This window comes from Pristis pectinata, chromosome 18 (genome assembly GCF_009764475.1).
Source record: "Pristis pectinata isolate sPriPec2 chromosome 18, sPriPec2.1.pri, whole genome shotgun sequence".
NCBI lineage: Eukaryota > Metazoa > Chordata > Chondrichthyes > Rhinopristiformes > Pristidae > Pristis > Pristis pectinata.
In genome coordinates, this window is record NC_067422.1 from 36715723 (window position 1) to 36739999 (window position 24277).

The window sequence follows — 24277 nt, forward strand, 5'->3', positions numbered from 1 at the left end:
TTCGACGTTACAGGCATCGGGACTTCCATTGCCTGTCAGCAGGGGGCAATGTTGCTCAGTGAGAGGTCCATCTACATCATGGTCAGCTCACGTTCACCACTCCACCGGCCTCTACCAGCTTATCATTCACAGTTCACGTCTGTGACATGCTGTCACGGAAGGTGACCCCATGGAACACGTCTCCATTCCAACACGTCTTCTGCATTCTTTGCTCCTCCCACGTGTCAGCAACAACATCTTGTTGATAAAGGACGGGAACCTGTGCCAATCCATGCCAGGTTTTCCTTCCTCTGATGCAGATTTCTCTCCTCCTGTGGTCCAGACTCTCCCCTACACCCCCCAACTGGTCCCCATATCTAAGGATGTGCTGGCATTGGAGAGGGCCCAGAGGAGGTTTACAAGAATGATCCCAGGAGTGAAAGGGTTAATATATGAGGAGCCTTTGATGGCTCTGGGCCTGTACTCACTGGAGTTTAGAAGGATGGGGGGGGTGGGGGGGGATCTCATTGAAACCTACCAAATGTTGAAAAGAGTGGATGTGGAGAGGATGTTTCCAGTAGTGGGAGAGTCTAGGACCAGAGGGCACAGCCTCAGAGTAGAAGGACGTCCCATTAGAACAGGAGGAATTTCTTTAGCCAGAGGGTGGTGAATCTGTGGAATTCATTGCCACAGATGGCTGTGGAGGCCAAGTCATTGAGTACATTTAAAGCAGAGGTTGATAGGTTCTTGATTAGTAAGGGTGTCAAAGGTTACAGGGAGAAGGCAGGAGAATGGGGCTAAGAGGGAAAAATAAATCAGCCATGATCGAATGGCAGAGAAAAATCGAAGGGCCGAATGGCCTAATTCTGCTCTTGTGTCTTATGGTCTCACCCCTGGTCATGTTTACCTCAGGACAGCAGGCACTCCCTACCCACTCTCCATCTGCTGGAGCCTGAGGTCAGCATACCAACAGGCCTGACTGCTGCTGCAGTGTGAAGATGCTTTTCACTGGCACCAACTCATCCAGAGCCAAAGTCAGGATCTATTCAAGGACCAGTCACTCCACAACAAGTTTAAAGGCTGGGTCACATGCAAAATGATTGTATATATAAACTTTATTGATTATATAGTTATCTGCTCCAATATAAAGAAAACACGTTTCATGTATAATTGAAACAAAGTGCATAGGTTATTTTAGAGAAATGCCTCCAAGTGCATTTAATGCAAGAGCAGACCGTTCTCGCCCACTGAAAACACCCAAGGAGCTGGAAGCAAGTATTAAATCATATATGTGGCAGAGCAGTGGGAGGAGTGTGAAATATGCAATACTGTATTGAGAAGACAGTTCAGTGTAACACATTAGGGATGGTTGTGAATTCAGGAGTCATAAGCATCTCCCCCTTCCATTTCCCACAGAATGAATGGATGGGTAATCCCAATAATTCCCAGAATAGCGAGACGATTCTGCCAAGCGGGCAGCCTGGAAAATTGGTGAAATGACTCCAAGTGACCAAATGGCCAAGGAAAGGTCATAACATTTCCAAGTCAGGATGGGGTGCAACTTGGAAGTAGTGGTATTCCTGTATGCTTTCAAGGTTTTAGAGGACAAGGGTTTGGGAGGTGTTGTCAAAGTAATCTAAGGGAGCTGCTGCTTTGTATTCGGGAGGTGGCAGATAACAACTCTGGTGGTAGAGGGAGTGAATGTTTAGAGTGATGGGTGGGGTACTGATCAAGATGGCTCCTTTGCTTTGGATGGTGTGGGCTTTAACACTAGAAAACAAATAGATACCAGCTGGAAATTCCAGGTAAACCCCAATCAAGTTGAATACTTGGCCAGGTTGTCCAGTTATTACAGAAGGCCATGATGCAATCCATTGACAAGGCCACTGTGACTGGGTGTTGGGGTACTGGTGAGCTTCAAATACCAGGACATATCATTCCTCTATAGTTAACAGGTGTATACCCAGTCCTTTGCACAACTCCCACACCAGCCCAGTCATATTCCCGCCAGTAAAACTATCCAGACACCTGGTCCACCAAGAATGGTCACACCTCTACAGCTGCTCTGGATAGTGCCAGGACTTTAGATAGACGAGCCCCACTTTCTCATCCCTCCTCGATCAGAAGTCAGCTTTGTGGCATCTAAGGAACAGAAGGACAATTGCATTTTAAACCAGGGTTATAATTCGTGGTGACACTTGTGGGCTGCCCCCAGAACACTCCACGCAAAAGGTGCATTTCATTATGCGTTTCGATGTACATGTGACTAATAAAGAAATGTTAGATCTTATCTTAAACCTTACATTTCATTCTCTCCTCCATGCCTTTAAGAGAGGCAGGAATGGCAGATTAATGTTCCTGAAAACTGTATTCAGGTGAGATAGAGAGTAGAACTAAAAATAAAGGATAATATTATTTTAGGAAATAATCACCTCTTCTCATAGCTGGTAGAAGGACTATTAAATGAGGTTATATGGGCTGCTGCTGGGAGTGTACCAACAGCAGATTGAAGAGCAAATTTGCAAACAAAAATAAATTCCAACATGAGCAAAAACACTATGGTGGATATAGTGGGGAGGGGATTTTAATTGGGATACAGTCAATGTAAAATAGTTACCTACTTATTACAACACAGCAGGCCATTCAACAAATTCGCCAATGACACCACTGTTGTTGGACAAATCACAGGCAGTGATGAGTCAGCTTACCAGAGCGAGATAGGTTGAGTGGTGCTGTAACAACAACCTCTCGCTCAACGCGAGTAAAACTAAAAAACTGATTGTTGACTTCAGGAAGGGGAAGGAGGGTGAACATGCGCCAGTCTACATTGGGGGTTGGCGGTGGAGAGGGGCAGCAGCTTTAAATTCCTGGGTGTTAACATATCAGATGATCTGTCCTGGGCCCAGCACAGAGGCAATCGCTAGCGTCTTTATTTTCTTAGAAGGTTAAGGAGCTTTGGATTGTCACCAAACGCTCTAACAAACTTCTACAGATGTACTGTTGAAAGTATCCTGACTAGTTGCATCACGGTCTGCGACAGCAATTCGAATGTGCAGGAATGTAAGAAGCTGCAGAGAGTAGTGGACTGAGCCCAATACATCACGGGCACATCCCTTCCCACCATTGGGAGTATCTACAGGAGGCGCTGCCTCAAGGTGGCAACATCCATCAAAGATCCCCACCAGCCAGGCCATGCCATCTTCTCGCAGCTACCATCAGGCAGGAGGTACAGAAGCCTGAAGTCCCACACCACCAGGTTCAAGAACAGCTACTTCCCTTCAACCATTCAGTTCTTGAACCAACCTGCACAACCCTAATCACTACCTCAGTATAGCAACACTATGACCACTTTGCACTACAATCATTTTTTGTTCTAATTGTGTTTCTTCTTGCATAATTTAGGTTTAATTTATGTTTTTCTTGTGAAAGTTGTGTATCTGATGCTATGTGCCTGTGATGCTGCTGCAACTAAGATTTTCAGTGTACCTGTGCATATAACAATGAACTCTACTTTGACCCCCATCAGGTCCATGCAAGCTCCCAGCAGAGTAAACCCATCAGTACTACTGCACCTCTACTTATTTCCCTGCAGCCCTTTTATCTCTTACATGCCCATCAACTCTCCCTACAGCAAGGATGTAATATTGCAGAAGGTACCATTCATTGGTCTGGAATGCAAACCAAGGTCCAGAGGGTAAATAGGGTGCACAGCCAGACCTGGGGATCTGGGATGCAGCTGGGGTTGGAGTCTGGATGTGTGGCCAGAGCTGGGGTTAGGCTCCACAACACCAGGGGTAGATATGTGGCTGGAGCAGAGGTCTGGAGTGCTTGTCTATTCCCCACTCCCTTTAAACTTACTGGGTTCACTGGAAAATTTATTACACTACTGTGTAACATGTAAAAAAAGTGAAATAAATGTGTATTTTGCTATTATTAGGAATAACATACAAATTGTCTGCCAAATCCTCTACAGCCATAGAGCAATACAGCATGGATACAGGCCCTTCGGCCCAACCAGTCCATGCCGACCACGGTGCCCCCCCAAGCTGGTCCCAATTTCCTGCATTCAGCCTATAACCCTCCAAGCCCCGCCTCTCCATGTACCTATCCAAGTGCTTCTTAAATGATACCACTGTACCTGCTTCAACCACTTCCTCTGGCAGCTCATTCCATACACTCACCACCCTCTGCGTGAAAAAGTTGCCCCTCAGGTCCCTTTTAAATCTTTCCCCTCTCACCCCAAATCTATGCCCCCTAGTTTTGGACTCCCCTGCCCTGGGGAAAAGATTGTTACTGTCCACCTTATCTGTGCCTCTCATAATTTTAAACATTTCTATAAGGTTGAGACCAGCATGGCCAATTGGAGTTTTACTGTCCGTTAAATAGTCCTTCTAGTTATTGACTCTTCAGTCAAGAGAGACTGTTTTTCCGATTAATCCCTCAGTTATTTAAACACCTCCACTACATTCCCCTCAACCTTCTCTGCTCTAACGTCTCACTGTAGCGTAGCGGTTAGTGCGATGCTATTACAGCGCCAGCGATCGGGGTTCGATTCCCGTCGCTGTCTGTAAGGAGTCTGTACGTTCTCCCCGTGTCTACATGGGTTTCCTCCGGTCTCCTCCCACATTCTAAAGACGTACGGGTAGGTTAATTTGGGGGTTTAAAATGGGCGGCGCGGATTCATTGGGCCAGAAGGGCCTGTTACCACGCTGTAAATAAAATTTAAAATAAAAATCTCCCTTGCCTCTGCTGTGATTCCAATACACCTCCTCTCTGTACTCTTCCAACATCCCTCCTGAATTGACTGCAGTTCCCCAAAAGACACCTTTTTTTTAAAATAAAAAAGATTTAGTACAACTTCTTTCTTTTTGTATTCAACTAATCCTATTACAATGTGTAGTTAAACCCCGGGCTCCATGTTCCTGAAGTTCCTTTAAAAAGGGACCATTTCATTTATAGAGCCTCCTTTGTTCTTACTTCTATAATTCATCAGTTCAGACTTTGTTTGCATTACGTTTTATCTGCCAAATTTCTGTCCACATCTCTGAAAGTCTATTACTATTCTCTTTATTGTTTGCCTCATTCCTAAACTTTATGTCATCTACAAAATTTAAGTTTATGCCCTATTTATCTGTGCCCAAGCCCCATATTTCATGTTTACTTCTTTTCTTATATTTTCCCATGACAGAGGTGGCGGCCATTCAGCTCATAGAGTCTAGGTCAGCTCTCAGAGCATTCCCATCAATCCCATTCCCCCACATTTTCCTGTAACCTCACACAGGTACCCATCAACTCACCCAGATTCCCCTTTCAATATCCTCACCCAGGGGCATTTTACTGTAGCCTATTAACCCATCAACCAACATGCCTTTTGGATGTGGGAGGCAACCAGAACACCACTGGTTCAGGGGGAGAATCTGCAACGTCCACACAGACAACACTCAGTTAGGTTTGAACCCGGATCCTTGGAGCTGGAAGACAGCAGCAGTAACCGCTGTGCCACTGTGCATTGTCTGATGATAAATATATTAGCAAAAAAAAAGTAACAATCTTACTGCAATCTCGGAAACCCCCCTGCATACCTCCCTACAGTCCAAAAACCAACCATCCAGCATTACTCGTTGCCTTTCAGTTCACGTCTTTCCCAGTGAGTGGCAGGTAACTTTGGTCAGGATTACGGTCATTAAAGTTTCCATTAACAATAGGCTGATGTCACAGTAATTACTGGGTTTTAAACTGCGATGCAACACGACAACCCTCCAGTTCTCTAGCTCACTCTGGTTCCAAGCAGGATCCGAAGATTACAGTTGGTACCTCTGCAATTTCCACCCCAAAATCTATGAACAGCCTGGCAAGTATCCTGTCAGATTAAGTCACTTATCTACTTTGGGCAACACCACCATTCTAAGCAATGTTTATCCAATTTTTTTTATCCTTGCACATTTCTATGCCCTCCTCTGCTACTGTGGAAATGCCCACACCCCCTTCTTTAGTGAGGCACGTCAAGTACCCATTTAGTTCCTCAGCCATGTCCTCTGTCTCCACAAGGGAATCTCCCCTCAGGTCTCTGTCATTAATCAGGCAGCTTCAAGTCCAGGCATTTTAGGATACTGTTGTTACATTAAAAAATGTCATCAGAAGCTGGTTTAATCATTGCCACCTGTGCAGGTAACATTGAGGTCTTTATTTTGTTTTAAAGTTGTGTATTAGATGTAAGCTATTTCAGGTAATGAGGGAAAAAAAATTAAGCAGGTTAATTGATTAATTTACAACACACACAAGATGCTGGAGGAACTCAGGTCAGGCAGCATCTATGGAGGAAAATGAACAGTCGACATTTCTGGCCGAGATCCAGTCCTCATGAAGACAAGTTGCCTGATAAGTTCCTCCAGCATCTTGTGTGTGTCGCTCCAGATTTGCAGCATCTGCAGTCTCTCTAGAATCTCCTAACTGATTCATTTAATTAACCTTTCAATAAGGTTAGTATTCAATCCCAATTTAAAGGACTCTACTAGTAGACAGCTAACAAGCAATTTGTATGAGCTGTGGATAAATTAACATTTGTAAGATTGGCGATCCAATCACCCATGAGAGATGTAAATTAATTATTATTTGATGCTAATTATTTTATAATGATGCATCTCTCACAAAAGAGGGATACAGGGGAGGGGAAAAGGAAAGGGCTCCACGTGTGCCATGCCTGCCTGGTAACAGTACTGAACACTCAGGACACTCTGTAGCAGGAGCCTGAAGATTCGATATGTATGGAGGTCAAATGTTCTGCCTTGTAAATAGACCACCACTTCTTGGGCTACACATTTTGTTTCTCAATGCTTTTGTGAAGACTTTATATCCTTCAAGTTACAATCTTTCATCGATGTATGAAAATGAGGCGCTGTTGGAAAACACTTCATTAAGTGAAATGGCACAAATCAAAAGCACTGGGCGAAATGCACCTTGGGCATTTTGTGCAGTGTATTCCCATGGGTGGAGAGGGCTTGCTGGTCATTAGAATGAAAAATAGGTTTGTAAATTGAAAGCGTGTATCCCAAAGAGTCAATGGCATTAGAGGAAGTGTATAAATTGAGGAATACCTGTATTTCCAGATTCTCTGAACCTCCCTTCCTCCTGTTTACCTCCTGCTTGGTCCCAATTCGTCCCACTTTGATTCTGTGACCTGTAGCCGATAGCTTCCATCTCCATCCCAGCTCCCCGAAAATTCACCTCCCTGTACCTCTTCCCTATCCTACGCTAGAAATCTTTGGAAGAGAAGCACGGCCACCAGGGCCGGGGCAGAATAAAACCCACAACAAACTGTCTGCTGGAGGAACTCAGTGGGAGGAATGGAATCGTTGAGGCTTTGGGTTGAAACCCTGCAGTGGGACGTTCCTATCCCCTGCCTACAGATGCTTTTCAACCTGCTGAGTTCCTCCAGCGGTTTGGTTTTTTTTTTGCTTCAGATTCCAGCAGCTGCAGTCTCTTGTGTCTCCAGAGTCAAACTCACAGCCCAGGAACCCAAGTGGATGAGGATGGTAACCAGAGAAGGGAAGGCCTCAGAGAGGTATTGGGCACCAAGCCTGAAGAGTCACCAGCAGGGACGTTAATTAAAACAAAATAGAACTTTCTTTAGAAAAAAAAATCTTCATATTTCTTGCAGGCAAGTTAAAAATGATCATACAATGCAAACATACCTGCAGCGTCTGAAGGAGAGGACCTGGTGGGTGCGCCTTGGAGAAGCAGCAGCATTGCTTTGTGATGGGAGTGCTGAAAGACAAGCATCATAGTCAGTGTACATAGTTCACAGGCCAGTGAATACCCAAGTGTTCCACCCAATGTGAGGAAAGCATAACACAAGGAGGGAATGTGACGGTAGCCGGCAACAGAATGTGGAAGGTCCAGAGGAGCTGAAGGTGGGGTGGTGGTGACAAAACTCCCTCCCAAAAAAAAACTTTCCATCATTAGTAATCATGTAAAGAGGAATTTCCTTCCACCTCTCATGGGTGAAATGACTGCCATAAAGGGTTCACGGACAATGAGGTCCTTCCTGGGAGCGGTCGCTCATGATTCAGTCAGGACCAGACATGAGTGGCAGCCAGAAAAAACCTCCAGAGGAGGAGGGTGGGAAACTGCATAGGTCAGAAGAAGTGTTGCATTTTTATTTAGTTACACTTTGCCATCCTCACACCAGCAGCTGGGACTGCGGGAACAGTGGGAGAGGAAACCAGAGCTCAATCCAAGGGAGAGTAGTTGGGAGAGGCAGGTTCTAACTGCTCGGTAGGCAGGTGTTAGTAAAGTGCCCACTGACTTATCCCAAGCTATTGGAATCACCTTCCAGCGTCTCTGGGCAGGAGGGTCCAGGTTGGCGGACAACTTGGACCTTGCCTCCAAATTAATTGAATGCATTACTGCAAGATCTAGTGCACACTAGAAGATGCACTCTTTTATAACTCCAAACGCATTCTTCTTTCGAGGAGATTTCATCAAACACACACATTAGAAGGGACCACAGATGTTTTATGTTGTTTTAATAGTATGTATTATTACAGTTGTTTTAGCAAGTATATGCTGTAACTCCATCTATTGTCATCCGCAGAGTGTCCATATCTCAGTCAGGGCAGGAGTAGAAGCTCCATTCCAGAACCTTAACAAAATAATCCAGGCTGACCCTGCAGTGCAGGACTGAGGCAGTGATGTGCTGGCTTTGGATTGAGGTTTTAAATAATGAGGAAGTGTGCAACAGGACTTTGTTGATGGAGAAGATACCAGAGAATTGAACTTCCAGAAGCTTTCACCATTGGAATGGTACATGGTTGGCTCTACCAGCCCACAGGTGCTCAACCCTGCACCAGTGTGCACAGACAGAAAGGGCAGCATGGGTCATTTTGCTGGAAACCTGCTTTGGATGTCGTGGATGGGATTGCCTACAGAACAAGGCTGGGGGGAAGGCACAATGAAGTGCTTGGTGCCTGCACTCAGTAACAAGGAACCCAGCACCAACTTGATCTGAAGCCTTCTACAGAAGCTCTTCCTTGCAACATGGAATGAGTGGCCACCTCTTCTCACACATCTTTGAAGCAACTCACGAGACAACTTCTACTCAACACCTGAGTGCTGCTGTCATGTACTCTTAGATTACTGCCATTTTGACTTGGGATACCAGAGTATAACCCCTTCTCTCACCAATCTACATCCAAAAGCCCTTAAGTAAGTACATCATGCTCCAGTTCCTCATTGTCTGCTGCTAGTGGAGTTCAGTGAATACCAGGCCAGGAACACTGTTGGTTCAAGTCCCACACTGGGTACTTGTGTAATAACGCAGACTTTGGTACTGAAGGGCATTGTCAGAGATGGGATTGTTTCCTGTGTGATATTGATTTGTGTCTTTGCCTTCCAACTCCTGTCAACACAAATCATCCCCAATGGATGCCCTGGTTAACACGATAACCAAACAGACAGACTAACTCATTGTGTCTGCTGGAGCTTGTTGTACACGATCTATGTGGCAAGTTTCCCTGCAGTAAAATTGGAACTAGACATCACACAAGTAAAGCTTCTTGGGACATCGAGGTTGTGAAAGGGATAATATCAATGATAACTGGTGATAGGATTTAGGCAGAGCACCCATGAGCTTCAACTTGACTCAGAAGCTGCTGCAGGCAACAGCTCATCAACCGAACAGGGAAAACCAGCACCAATGGACTTCTCCTGATGAAGTGACTGGAACACAGCCTTGCAGTAACAAAAACCCTGTTGTGTTTTGAACAGACCAGTAAAAGACACCAAAAGATACTTCAAAACATATCACCAGCTGTGTCTCCACAAAATCCTCCAGTGGGATAACTTAACCAATCCAGTCCAACATTCCCAGTACTGAAGCCTTAATGCACGGCTGGTTCTGCTGGCCATGTCGTTCGCATACCTAGATTCTGACGCATTCACTCCATTCCAGGTTCTGTCACAGCAAGAGGTTACCGTGGAGAGAGGGAACAATTCAAGTTCACAAAGTCGCCTCAAAAACAAAAATACAACATCTTCTCCAACTTGTGGGAATCCCAGGTTGTTGATCGCTCAAAATGGAAGAGCAGCATCCAAGATGGCGCGGAGACCTGGAGAGTCTTCACTGGGAAGCTCACAGATGCCTGCTGAAAGTAGTGGAAGAAAAGCACTGCTTCCCAAACTCCTTCTGCCCATCCTGCAGCAGAATCTACGACTCCCACATTTGCCACCTCAGAACCCACACCTCAGAAGCAAGTCACCCTCGACCCTAAAGGACAGCCGAAGGAGGGAAATGATTACTTGTCCCTCAAAATGAGGGATTGCCTGGATCATGGTCAGCAACTAACAGACCTGAAAGAACAAATAAATTAACAATGCATATTATTGATTCAATTAAAAATTGCAAAATCTACTCACACTCTTCAAAGTTCTTCCGAATCTTGGGTTCTGGGGGAAGTAGAGAGGTGTGGGGAGATGCATCTGATGTTTCAGTACTTTTCTCGCACCCTGTGCATATTAAGAGAGGTAAAAGAGTGTTTAATGGTGTATTGTTGATTGGTATTCATTGTCCTATGGTGTCCTCCATGATTGAATACTCTCCTGCCAGGTGTTCAAGCCTAACTCTAGAAAGACTTAACTCCCAGTCCAGTTCTGAAGAAGACCAGCATTGTTGGAAAGGACAACCTTGTAACAAGACATTAAACCAAGACCTTGCCTGCCTCGTGGGGATGCAAAAGATTCCACTGCACTTTTTAAACAAAAGGCCAAAGTTTCCTTGGCGTCTTGACCAATGTTGCAGGACAGCAGTGACCTTTTGACCTTTACCTTCTACCTCATCAGCCATAAACCTCGGGCAGGTCTTACGAGTGTGTGGGAGATGGCTGGCAGGGGACCTTGGATTTGGTGGGGGGGGGGGGGGGGGGGGGGGGGTTGCTGGCGGGGTAAGAGGTGTGTTGATCATAGAAGGAAGCTTGTGAGCAGTGGCTGACTATAGACCCAAACTCCTGCACCTTCAACTGCCAGACCAACCAGTTATTTTTAATAAAACAGACCTTAATGGCAGTGACTGCAGCGCCCTTTAAGGATGATTTGTTAAGGTGCATGTGCAGCAAGTTTTCTCAGATGCAGTCAGTCCAGTTTAATCAATAGAAGAAATAACTTACAAACACTAAGAGCCAAATGCCATTGGTTGCCAACCCAGCCAACTCTCCTGCAGCTTCCAGGACTAATCCTTTGAACACCAACAAGCAAAGCCAAGCAAGAAAACACAGAGGCAATAAGAACAAAAGTCTTTTTAAACTTTTCCATGAACACTTTTGCTTATGAAGATCAGACAAAAGCAGCACCGTAGTTCAGCTGCTCCCTCACAGCTTGAGTGACCCAGGTCCAACCCTGGCCTCTGTTAGCACACTCTCCGTGACCACTTTGGTTTCCTCCCAGTAGTCCAGATTCCTCCCACATCCCAAAGACTCGCAGAATGCTGGGTTAATTGGCCACTGTAAATTACCACTGGGGTGTAGGCAAGTGGTAGAATCTGGGGGGTGGGGTGGAAAAATTGACAGGAATGTGGGGAGAATAAAATGGGATTAAAATGTAGGGTTAGTGCAAATGTATGCTTGATGGTAGTGTGGACTCGGTGGGCCAAAGGGCCTCTTTCTGTGCCAAATCAGTCTATAACTCCATGGAAATGGTTGACTGATGCTTCAGATAACAGAGATCCTGCTCATTTTCCAATTGGCCTTGAGACATAGGCTTTGATGCATCGGGTGACCAATGACGAGGGTGCAGGGGAGGGGTTATTTCAAGCAGTAAGTCAAGTGGTGACACCTTCGATATGTGCAATCATCATCCTTTCAAATGCCTATTTCAGGTACGTGTATGGTTGCCAATGTCAATACAGCAGGTGATACCTCCTCTGACTTAGAATAAACATGCTCTGAACCTCCAGGCTGAGCAGGTGAGCAGCTGTTTAGTGAGGAGCCGGGAGGTAATGTTGCAGCTGTATAGAGCCCTGGTCAGACCCCACATGAAGTACTGTGCTCAGTTCTGGTCGCCTCACTACAGGAAGGACGTGGAAGCCATAGAAAGGGTGCAGAGGAGATTTATAAAGACGTTGCCTGGATTGGGGAGCATGCCTTATGAAAACAGGTTGAGTGAACTCGGCCTTTTCTCCTTGGAGTGACAGAGGATGAGAGGTGACCTGATAGAGGTGTATAAGATGATAAGAGGCATTGATCATGTGGATAGTCAGAGGCTTTTTCCCAGGGCTGAAATGGTTGCCACAAGAGGACACATGTTTAAGGTGCTGGGGAGTAGGTACAGAGGAGATGTCAGGGGTAAGTTTTTTTACTCAGAGTGGTGAGTGCGTGGAATGGGCTGCCGGCAACGGTGGTGGAGGCAGATACGATAGGGTCTTTTAAGAGACTGTTAGGTAGGTACATGGAGCTGAGAAAAATAGAAATTACTAGGCTTACCCATAGCCCTCTAAGGTAGAGACATGTTCGGCACAACTTTCTGGGCCGAAGGGCCTGAATTGTGCTGTAGGTTTTCTGAGTTTCTATGTCTGTAAACTGGTCTTAGGTTCAGTTCTGTACTGGCCGCAGAACACTCTGGAACATTCAGAGTGTAAGAGCAGCAAAGGACACAACAGGGTCATTCTCTTCCCCTCTCTCGCTTCAGTTTCAAACTATTGTTAATTGAAGGAGACAGGAGAGGGGAGGCAGAGGCAAGGTAAATGTGTCCAAAGAGCAGAATGTGACTGAGGATCAGCAGATCAAGTCAAGAGGTGATTATTGACATCAAAGGATTGGGCCACAAGGAGAGACTGAAGTAACTGCTCTTCTCCATCACTAAAGGTTAGAGGGATTTAAGATAAGATTTCTTTATTAGTCACATGCATGTTGAAACACACAGTGAAATGCATCTTTTGCGTAGAGTGTTCTGGGGACAGCCCGCAAGTGTCGCCACACTTCTGGCGCCAACAATAACATGCCTACAACTTCCTAACCCGTACGTCTTTGGGATGTGGGAGGAAACCGGAGCACCCGGAGGAAACCCATGCAGACACGGGGAGAATGTACAAACTCCTTATAGACAGTGGCCGTAATTGAACCCAGGTCACTGGCACTGTAAAGTGCTAAGTTAACCACTACACTACCGTGCCTACTGCATGCTACGATATTCTTGGGGTAGAGGAGGTTAATTCAGACTCCCGGGTCAGGATGCCCCAGCAGGCAGGCAGACAGGACTGAGGAGGAGGGCAGATCAGACACGATGACAGGGCAAGCACTGTAATGTGAGAAAAGAACCCGTTTCTGGCTGATCAGCTGCACCAGAGGTCTGGCATCACACTACCAGAGCCAGCATTATGTCCCGAGAGGAATTTTCCTGACTCTTCCCTGATGTGGGCCTGTGTTGACATCTGATGTCCCATTTCTCAGAGGATAAGACCTCTCCATCTTGTCCAGCACAAGGCATGTGGGATAAGTCTGATGGAGCAGGAACCCTTATCTGCTACTGCAGTTAAATCAGGTATAGAGACAGCAGTCAGAAGTTGATGGTGGTCCTGGATTCAGGGTATTAATTTTGGATAGATTGTTGGAATGATCCCTGCCCCTACACAAACACTCCGATCTCCCGAATATAAAACATGCATCAATGCCTAAATAAAAAGGAATACAAGGTGGCCATTCAGCCCCACAGATCTGTTCTGCACACTAAACCATTGTGAATGGTATAGATGTAGTGTGCATTTACTATTAAGAACTGCGTGTAACATGTGGTGCAACTTTTGACACATTGTTGTATCAGCCACTGCTGTTAGTTGGGTGTTGTCCACCTTCAAAGACGGAGGTTTGGTCAGAGATCAGAGGGTAAGATTGTTACCTGCCTGAGCAAACAACTGTGCAGAAGAGCCCACGAGTGCCGCAACATGGGATTCACTGACCTCTCCTCTCTGTGCTCTTCAACCTGCGCTTCATCGCTCGCCGCAGGCACTCCTTCACCTGCGAGGAGAGCTCCGCAGCAGCCTTGCTGGCACGCACCAGCTTAGAATGGAAGTCGGACTTGAACTGTGGGACGTCAGGGACCTGTGACTCCGTGCTGAAGCAGAGGGACTCCTGGCAGGGAACAGCACAAGAACAGCTTACATTTCTGTAGTGCCTTTCACCTCAGGATTTCCCCAAAGTACTTTACGACAATGAAGAATTTAAAAGCAATCACAGTTCTACTATAGCAACCATGTTGTGTACAGCAAGATCCCACAAAAAGCTGAGGTAATAATTCGATCATTTGTTTCAGTGAAGTTAGTTAAGGTATAAATGGTGACCAGCCACTTTCACCTCTAATAGTGCTAAATGATCCCTTATATCCGTCTGAGAGGGCATAAGGAGCCTTAGGTTCATGCTCCACCCAAAATATGGGAGCCTTGATAATGCTGCACTCCCAAGTATGGCACTGGAGTGTCAGACTCCCCCTGCGCTCAAGACTCTGGAGTGACGCGTGATGAGTACCACCCACCGAGCTGCAGCCACGAATGAAGTGTCACAATTTTCACAACCATCCAGCGTTAACACAGCTGGTGCAATGGGTTGGCACTCTGTCAGTGATGCTGTCAGACCAAGAGTCCGATCAGCCCTCCCAACCCTTTCCATCTGTTACCTGCAGGGGAACAAAGGAATGACCCCAGACATTGAAGCAGAACTCTCAATGCAGTAGGATTGCTAGGAACAAGCAGCAGGGGACACTAATGTGGGATACCAAACCAGGGCGATTCAAGGCGAGCCAGTGAGAGGGGTTGGAATATTGCACTTGAGAACCACAAAGGAGAAATGGAGACAAGTTAAGAAGAGGTGCGTCCAGCCTTCGAGGAGCCATTGTTTCGGATGGAAGCATAGTCGAGGGCATTACACTACAACCATTGGCTTATCTGTAGGGGTACAAGGTGCTGCATCAATGACCAGTCACTCGGGAAACAAATTGTTATAAATTACCTCCTAATTATCCACTTTCTAAAATGTGACCCTGCCTGGACAGAGTCTATCGACACTCGGGAAGTTCATCAGCTAGGACCAGAGCTGAAAGATGTAATGCCTTTCCCCATTCCTGCTGGGTCCATCTACCTGAGAAATAACAACTCCATGAGAAAGGAGCGGTTAAGAAGAAAGTAGTGTTAAAGTAAGAGACTCATGATGTTGTCAAGAAGATTAGTAAGGCTGAGGAGTTAAAGAATTTGAGCAAGCAGCAAAGGATGACAGAAAAATGGAGAGTATAGAATGAAAATAAACTGGTAAGGGAAAAAAAGATTGTAAGGGGGGCATAATTTTATGGTGATTGGAGGAAGGTATAAGGGGGATATCAGAGGCAAGTTTTTTTTTGCTACACAGAGTGGTGGGTGCGTGGAACGCACTGCTGGCAGAGGTTGTGGGGGCAGATACATTAGGGATATTTAAGAGAGATAGACACATGAATGATAGAAAAATGGAGGGCTATGTGGGAGGGAAGGTTTAGATGGATATTAGAGCAGGATAAAATGTTGACACAACATCGTGGGCCGAAGGGCCTGTACTGTGCTGTAGTGTTCTAAGAGCATCCACACTTATGTCAAAAAAAAGGAGCAAAAACTAGAAGTGGATCCTGTAGAGGAAATTACTTGAGAACTTATAATGGGGAGCAAGGAAATGGTTGAGGCATTAAATCAATGTTTTGATAGTGGCAGATGTATTAAATGTAGTGGTGAGAGTGGGAGATCAAGGCTCTAATTATAGTCAGGAACTTAGAGTGGTCTTCTTCTAAGGCATTCCCTTGGGATCGAGGATAACTTACTTCCACTCGAGTGTTCAGGTGGCTAAGGTGGGGACTGTAGGCTCTTCAATTGGTGGCTGACAGAGGGGACAGATGGGCAGTTGGCAAGGTGTTCCACTCCTTCTACTGCTTACGTAGCTCCTTTGGGTGCTTCCAATTCTCGATACCATCCCGAATGGTAATCATGGAGCAATCATGGGCCAGAGATTCCCAGGAATCAGTGGGGTTGTTGCATTGATTCAAGGTGCTGTACTGCATTGACTGCAGTTCTGTAAGGAAATGCCTGCTGGCTGGAGTACGACCTGGACTTCTGCCCCTGCACATTGGGACACACTGCAGGTGAAACACTGGAGCACCCAACCTCCCAATGAACTCAGCAGCATCCAGCAACAGTTCCACAAGGTACCAGATACAGTTTGTACATGTCCCTCAGCTGTCTCTACATGTCTTTGACCATCAGACATTTAGAAAGCAGGCAATAGAAATCAGTAGGACTAAGAGTGACCTGTCCCCTGGGCCCAACAGTTTGCTACTTGGGGGTCTTAAAAAGATAGCTGCAGACATAGTGAATGCCACGGACAGATCCTGAAATAGACCCTGCAGATTGAAAGGCAGCAAAGAACGCCCCCATTGAAGCAAGGACGGAGAGAAAAAAAGAGCAGAGAAGCAGAGAGCAATCAGCCATTGAATTGTTACAGCATAGGAGGTCATTTGGCCCATTCAGTCTATACTGGCTCCCAATAGAGCAGCTCTCGTTAGTCGCGTTCCCCTGTTCTTTCACCTTGGTTCGTTAAATAATTCCCACTTTTGAGAACACTGATCAATTTTGTTTCCACCACATTTACAGGCAGCGAATGACGAAGTGCAATGTCGCCAAGTTAAAAAAAATCCCTTGAAGTATCCGACAGTGGGACCAGCTACCCTCTTTCTACCCCCTCCAAGCAAGTCATGATCTTGTCCACTTCTATCCAACCCCCTCTGCTCCAAGAACAACTCCAGCTTCTCCAAGGTCTCAGCAACCTGTGGGACCTTCACATCCTTCCTAAAGTACACTGACCAGGCTCGGACACAATACTCCACATGTGGACCAACCCAGTGTTTTGTACAGAACAACACAACTTGGTAATTGGTTTATTACTGTCACATGTACCGAGGTACAGTGAAAAACTTTGTTTTGCATGCCATCTATACAGATCATTTCATTACATCAGTACATTGAGGTAGTACAAGGGAAAAGCAATAACAGATGCAGAATGAAGTGTTACAGTTACAGAGAAAGTGCAGTGCAGGCAGACAATAAGGTGCAAGGCCACAACGAGGGAGATTGAGAGGTCAAGAGTCCATCTTATTATGTAGTTCAATAGTCTTATAACAGCGAGATAGAAGCAGTCCTTGAGCCTGGCGGTACGTGCTTTCAGGCTTTTTATTTTCCGCCCAATGGAAGGAGGAAGAAGAGAGAATTTACATGGTGGGTGAGGTCTTTCATTATGTTGGCTGCTTTACTGAGACAGCGAGAAGTGTAGACAGAGTCTATGGAGGGGAGGCTGGTTTCCATGATGTGCTGGGCTGCTTTCCCACTCTATGTCTCTGTTTATAAATACCAGATTCCCCATTTGTTTTACACCCTTTAGAACTATTATTCATTCTATATCATCTCTCATTCTGTCAATGAGATTGCATCACCTCACACCACACATCTCCACTGAAATTTCATTACTCGTCTACCCACATAGCTAGCCTGTCTGTGTCATCCGACAGTCCTTTGCAATCCTCCTCACTGCCTACAACACTTCCAAGCTTTCCATTTCTGGAAACTGGAACATTTTACCCTGCACACCCATGTCCAACTCATTGATGAATATCAAAACAAAAGCAGTCCCAGCTCTAACCCCTGGAGAAACCAACAGTGTTCATTTTAGTACTACACGGGGTGCCTGATAACGATGCTCAATGATCCTTTACAATAGTTCTCACTGTGTAACTTTCACAAGCAGTGTTAAGGTTACCCACAACATTGGTCTAATGAAAAGTGGAGCAACATCCATACCACAGTATGGGGAAACTAGGATGTGAAATTAGGTCGGAAGAGCAGAAAAACATTTTTCAAGTTCAATTTATCCTTTACTGTGATTCACCCATATGCTATAAAACGAAATGTCGTTTCCCCCCCACAGACTCATACAACAGAGGACATACATAGAAGGGGACATACAGTAAACGCAGACAGAAAAATTGTGCAGGCATAAAACAGTGCAAAAAAATAGTATATACAGGACACAAAATTAGTGCAAGGTTAGTGCAAACCAGAGTTGGACAAAGAAAATACAGAACTCAGTGTATTGCACTAATTGTATAAACATGTTCAGCAGCTGCCAAAGCAAATGGCAAGAAACTAATAACTGTCGGTGTATAGGAGTACATACTGCTCTCATGAAACACAGGAAGTATACATGCAGGTAAGCAGGTAATTAAGATGATGTTATGTGCCTCTGATGCTGCTGCAAGTAAGTTTTTCATTGCACAATGTACTTTTGTATATGGTACTAAACTCGACTTTGACCTTAAGAAGACAAGTTAACACCAACAAACCATTTGCATGGAATTCTACATACTAAAGTATGTACAAATGGAGGACTATGTCCAGTTTGGTCTTCTTCATACACAGAGATTGACTGCAGGGATGAGGAGGTTGTTCTCTGACTGCAGGTTTGAGTGACACTGCATCCTCGAATTTAGATGACCGTGAGGTGACCTCAGTGAAAAATACAAGATTCTGAAACAGACCGAGAAAGGCATTTCCTTTCACTGTAAAGCTTAGAACCAGGGGCCAGAGTTTTAGGATAAGGGACTGAGAGTTCTTCACCCAGAGGTTACACTTTAAGAATTCTCTGCCCTCAAGGGCAATGGGTGCTCAGAAACTGGGCAAAGCTACCCTGGATTGTTGGGCACAGTGGATACAGGAATCAACTGGGATGGTCAGTGGATGAGGTAAAGGATCAGCCAGGATCTGGCTTAATGGCAGAGCAGTCTCAAGGAGCCTCCCATTTCTATGTCTTCGATGTTCACTAAGTGGCTTTACTTTCCATACAACACAGCCCTTCTTGCATTGTGATCCAAAAAAACCAAGTGTTAAATACAGTAAAAGCCTTCTAAAAAGATATGCTACAATGAATTAAGACAGAAACACAAGAGACTGCAGATGCTGGAATCTGCAGCAACACACAAGCTGGAGGAACTCAGCGGGTCGGGCAGCATCTGTGGAGGGAACCGGACAGTCGATGTTTTGGGTCAAGACCCTTCATCTGGACTGAAAGATCGAGGGGGATAGCCCTCACCTCTTTATACCAGCTCTCTCTCAGTCCAGATAAAGGGTCTCAATCCAAAATGTTGATTGCCCATTTCCCTCCACAGATGCTGCCCGACCTGCTGAGTTCCTCCAGCTCCTTCTTTATTGCTACAACAAATTACATTTGATATCGCAAGCTAATAATTTTACCTGCACTAATTTGAAGTTATCACTCTTGTTGGCCAAGATCTCCAGCTGGAGTTTCTTCTCTCGGAGCTCCGTACACTTCTGTTCTAGTTGGGCCCTGATAGCTTTGGCCTGGGTCAGGGCTGCCTGCTGCTCCCTTCCAATTATCTCAGTCACCACTCTCAGGGCCTCCTCAATGGATTCCGTCATTGCATAAAAATGGTTGGTGATTTCCAATTCCACCTTCTGAGAGGTCCTCTGAAGTGAGACGAGAGAGCTTTCATCAGCAAGAGGCAGAGGGAGGGACTGGGACCAGAAGCCCTGTCACATTTCAAATGCAGGAACAGTAGTGTAGCAGTTAGAGTAACGCTATTGCAGCGCCAGCGACCCAGGTTCAATTCCGGCCATTGTCTGTAAGGAGTTTGTACGTTCTCCCCGTGTCTGTGTGGGTTTCCTCCGGTTTCCTCCCACATTCCAAAGATGTACAGGTTAGGAAGTTCTGGGCATGCTATGTTGGCGCCGGAAGCGTGGTGACACTTGTAGGCTAACCCCAGAACACTGCGCAAAAGATGCATTTCACTGTGTGTTTCGATGTACATGTGACTAATAAAGATATCTTTTATATAGCTTAGTAACTGACCTCATGAGAGGGCCACCTTCGAGGTGACTCCCAGCATCTCTAACCTTTTAAGACTACCCCACCCCCAGGTAAATCAAAAACTAGAGGACACGGGTTTAAAGTGAGAGAGGGGAAAAATTTAAAAACGGACTTGCGGGGCAACTTCTTCACACAGAGGGTGGTGCGTGTATGGAATGAACTGCCAGAGGAAGGGGCTGAGGCAGGTACAATAGCAGCATTTAAAAGACACTCGGACAGGTACACGGATAGGAAAGGGAAACAGGCCAAATGCATGAGAATGGGACTAGCTTAGATGGGTATCTTGGTCAGCATGGATGAGTTGGGCTGAAGGGCTTGCTTCCATGCTGTATTACTCTATAACGGGCACCCAGATGACCTCCCACTCAGCACCCTCATTGGGTGCCACCCAACACCCACCGCCACCTCCTGGTGCCATGCATGACAAGCATGGAGCTTGATGCACATTTCCAGATCCCTGTGCCACCCAGAACGTGCTTCCAGACACTTGACAGGAGATAGAAATATATAACTAATGCTGTACGGATGGAAACTATTTTCCCCGAAATAGCCTGGCACTGACTTGCTTTCTGAAATGAATTGAAAATTTCCACCTATTACAAAAAGAGAGGGTAGCAAAAGTCAATGCCATCCCCTGATAGAAGGCTGCAGAGGAAGGAACAGAAAATTCCAAACCAGAATTAAGCAGGTGCCAAACTCACCACAATGGAATCCATGTTTTGCTGAAGTGATCCGATCTCAAGCAAGGTCTCCTGCAACTGCTTTCCCATTTCAAAGTCGACCTTCTGAAGTTCTTTCTGGGAAACAAAAAGCAAATAGTGACAATGTAGTGGCAGTAACTCTGTGTTGCGTCACAGCGAGAGGCGGAGGGAGGGATTGGTACCAGAAGTCTGATCACATTTCAATGTTTTATTGAGCTCAGTAACTAACTTCAGGAGAGGGCCACGTTCCAGGTGATCCTGCCATCGCCATCTCACACCCAGATGACCTCCCTCTCAGCCCCAGGTGAACCCTGCCATCACCAACTCACCCCCTCTCAGGCAAAACCCCCCCCAAGTCTGAACCCACTGTCTCACATCCCACCCTCCCCCTTGGTTGTCTTGGTGAAGCAGCCAGCATAATCAAAGACCCCACCCACCCAGGACATTCTCTCTTCTCTCCTCTTCCATCGGGTAGAAGGTACAGGAGCCTGAGGGCACATACCACCAGACTGAAGGACAGCTTCTACCCCACGGTGATAAGACAATTGAATGGTTCCCTTATACGATGAGATGGACTCTGACCTCACGATCTACCTTGTTGTGACCTTGCACCTTATTGCACTGCACTTTCTCTGTAGCTGTGACACTTTACTCTCACGTGGCAGATCGGGCTTTGGTTGTTTCTGCCTCTCTTTACATTTTCTTCTCTTTTCCTCCAATTCTGCACATCTGTTGGCTTCGAAAGTTGCTGTTCCTTCTCGGATGATTGTTTGCCAGAGAGTTTCCTGTCCTTGGCAGTGGTTTCCCAATTGTCGATGTCGACGTTACATTTCTTCATGTTGGCTTTTAATACATCTTTGAATCTCTTCTGTTGTCCGCCTCTTTTACGTTTGCCTACTTTAAGCTGGGAGGAGAAGATTTGTTTCGGCAGACATTCGTCTTTCACCCAAACGACATGACCGCTCCATCTTAGTTGGTTCTTGATAACATAGGCTTCAACGCTTGTTGTTTTTGCTTCATTTAGCACACTGACATTGGTCCTTCTATCTTCCCGGCTGATATTTAAGATATTTCCAAAACAACGTTGATGGAACTTTTCAACTGCCTTCAGATGTCGTCGGTATGTTGTCCAACTTCCTGATGCATACAGGAGTGTTGGGATCACACTGGACTCATAAGCCACTTGAGAGCCCATAAATAGATCAACGGAAGGAAGACCATCATCCTTGACCTCAAGGGATAGCCACCAGGACTCTCTACTGTTATTGTTTTTACCTGTACTACCTCAATGCACTCTGTACTACCTCAACGTTACTGCACTGTGTAACGAATTGACCTGTACCATCGGTTTGTAAGACAAGCTTTCCCACTGTACCTCGGTACAGGTGACAATAATAAACCAATACCCCTTGCCCTCCCACGTCTCACCCTCCAGATGATGCTCACCTCACCCCCTGGCTAACCCCACAACCCCCACCATCAACAGCCTACAGACAGCACCCCACCCCAAGTGACCCCCCCCCCACCCTCCCCACCCCAGGTGACCCCCACCCACACCCTCCCCTCCCCAGGTGACCCCCCTCACCCTCCCCTCCACCCCACCCTCCCCAGGTGACCCCCCCCACCCCTCCACCCACCCTCCCCAGGTGACCCCCCCACCCCCCCCTCCACCCCACCTCCCCAGGTGACCCCCCCACCCCCCCCCTCCACCCCACCCTCCCCAGGTGACCCCCCCCCACCCACCCCACCCTCCCCAGGTGACCCCCCCACCCCACCCTCCCCACCCCAGGTGACCCCCACCCACACCCTCCCCCTCCCCAGGTGACCCCCCTCACCCTCCCCAGGTGACCCCCCCCACCCACCCACCCCCTTCACCCCACCCTCCCCAGGTGACCCCCCCCCCCACCCACCCCCCTTCACCCCACCCTCCCCAGGTGAAACCCCACCCACCCCTCCACCCCACCCTCCCCAGGTGACCCCCCCCCACCCACCCCCTTCACCCCACCCTCCCCAGGTGACCCCCCCCCCCACCCACCCCCTTCACCCCACCCTCCCCAGGTGACCCCCCCCACCCACCCCCTTCACCCCACCCTCCCCAGGTGACCCACCCCTCCACCCCACCCTCCCCAGGTGACCCCCCCTCCCCCCCAGGTGACCCCCACCCACACCCTCCCCCTCCCCAGGTGACCCCCCTCACCCTCCCCAGGTGACCCCCCTCACCCTCCGGCTGTCGGCCTCCTGGTCCAGCGGGACCACCTGGTGCTCCCGGTGCTCGGCGGCCAGGCACAGGCCGCAGATGAAGGCCCGGTCGGTGCGGCAGAAGAGCTCCAGGTGCTTGCGGTGCGGCGCGCACTTGCGGCGGCCCACGTCGGCGGCGGGCGGCGCCAGCGGGTGGTCGCGGAAGGCGGCGGCGCTCCGGTGCGGCCGCAGGTGCCGCTCGCAGTAGGAGGCGAGGCAGAGGAGGCAGGAGCGGGCGGCGGGCCGGCGGGCGGCCGGGCACACGTCGCAGGGCGTCAGGCCCGCCCCGGCCCCGGGCTCCGGCTCCCCGGCCCCGGCCGCCAGCTCCTCGGCGATGCCGCCCAGCACCGGGTTAGGCCGCAGCTCGGGCCTCGGCCTGAAGGTCTGGCGGCACTGGGGGCAGCTGCAGTCCCCGCCGGCCGCCTGCTGCTCCCACAGCCGCTGCACGCAGGCCAGGCAGAAGCTGTGGCCGCAGGGCAGGGTGGCCGGCTGCCGGAACACCTCCAGGCAGATGGGGCAGAGCAGCCGGTCGGCCGACACCTGCACTCGGGCCGGCCCGCTGCCTGGCTCCAGCGCCTCGGCCATGGCCACGGCCCGCTGCCCGGCCGCCGGGTCTCCTTATAAGGCGGCGGGGCTGTCGGGGCGGATCGGCCAAGAAACCCTCCCACCGGCCGGGGAGCGCACTCCTCCTGGGCCCTGGGCCCTGGCTGCTGCCCCTCTGCCCCCTCCCAGCCCGCCTCCCCCCCCGCCCCAGCTCAGGGCAGGGACCTGGAGGAGATTCCCCCTGGACAAGCAAGGACAGGGTTCCCCCAGTCAGTCAGGACAGAGATCCCCCTGGACCGAGCAAGGGCAGGGTTCCCCGGTCCGCAGCAAGGACAGAGACCCCCTGTTAGAGCAAAGGGCAGAGTGTCCGTGGTTGGATCAAGGACAGGGAACCCCCACCCCACTTCCCCCAGTCAGAGTCAGGACAGAGATCCCCCTGGACCGAGCAAGGGCAGGGTTCCCCCGTCCGCAGCAAGGACAGAGACCCCCGGTTGCAGCAAGGATAGAGACCCCCCCCCGATTACAGCAAGGACAGAGACCCCCCCCCCCCCATTGCAGGAAGGACAGGGACCACCCCGACTGCAGGAAGGACAGAGACCCCCAGTTACAGCAAGGACAGAGACCCCCGGTTACAGCAAGGACAGAGACCCCCGGTTACAACAAGGACAGAGACCCCCGGTTACAGCAAGGACAGAGATCTCCGGTTACAGCAAGGACAGAGATCCCCGACTACAGCAAAGGCAGGGTGTCCATGGTTGGAGATGGACAGAGTCCCCTCCTGGTCAGAGCAAGGTCAGGGACACACCCCCACCGGACCAAGCAAAGACAGGGTTCCCCCTGGTCCCCACCTTCTACCCCAGCAGCCTCCATACTCCCCTGGTCCTATCC

At 48.2% G+C, this 24277-nt stretch overlaps 1 protein-coding gene across 1 annotated transcript; it reads right to left on the reverse strand.

Annotated features, from left to right (window-relative positions):
- Positions 1–1076: 1076 nt before the first annotated feature.
- LOC127580045 (E3 ubiquitin/ISG15 ligase TRIM25-like) lies at positions 1077–23547 on the reverse strand. The gene is made up of 7 exons (XM_052033191.1): positions 22829–23547; positions 20609–20704; positions 19274–19507; positions 13922–14093; positions 10393–10482; positions 7671–7743; positions 1077–2121 (listed from the first exon to the last, which is right to left on the reverse strand). The coding sequence occupies exons 1-7, from the start codon at positions 23429–23431 to the stop codon at positions 2100–2102; spliced, it is 1290 nt and encodes a 429-aa protein (XP_051889151.1). The 5' UTR covers positions 23432–23547; the 3' UTR covers positions 1077–2099.
- Between the last annotated feature and the right edge of the window lie 730 nt (positions 23548–24277).

Bases quoted from the DNA above. Each gene is read 5' to 3' on its own strand.
- LOC127580045 (XM_052033191.1), bottom strand. From the start codon at position 23,431: ATGGCCGAGGCGCTGGAGCCAGGCAGCGGGCCGGCCCGAGTGCAGGTG. The intron at 20,705-22,828 runs GTGAGGGGGGTC...TTTGTTTCCCAG, and splicing joins AGGAGGCCGACAGCCGGAGG to AAAGAACTTCAGAAGGTCGA. The intron at 7,744-10,392 runs GTGAGTAGATTT...CTTGTCTTTCAG, and splicing joins TCGGAAGAACTTTGAAGAGT to CACTCCCATCACAAAGCAAT.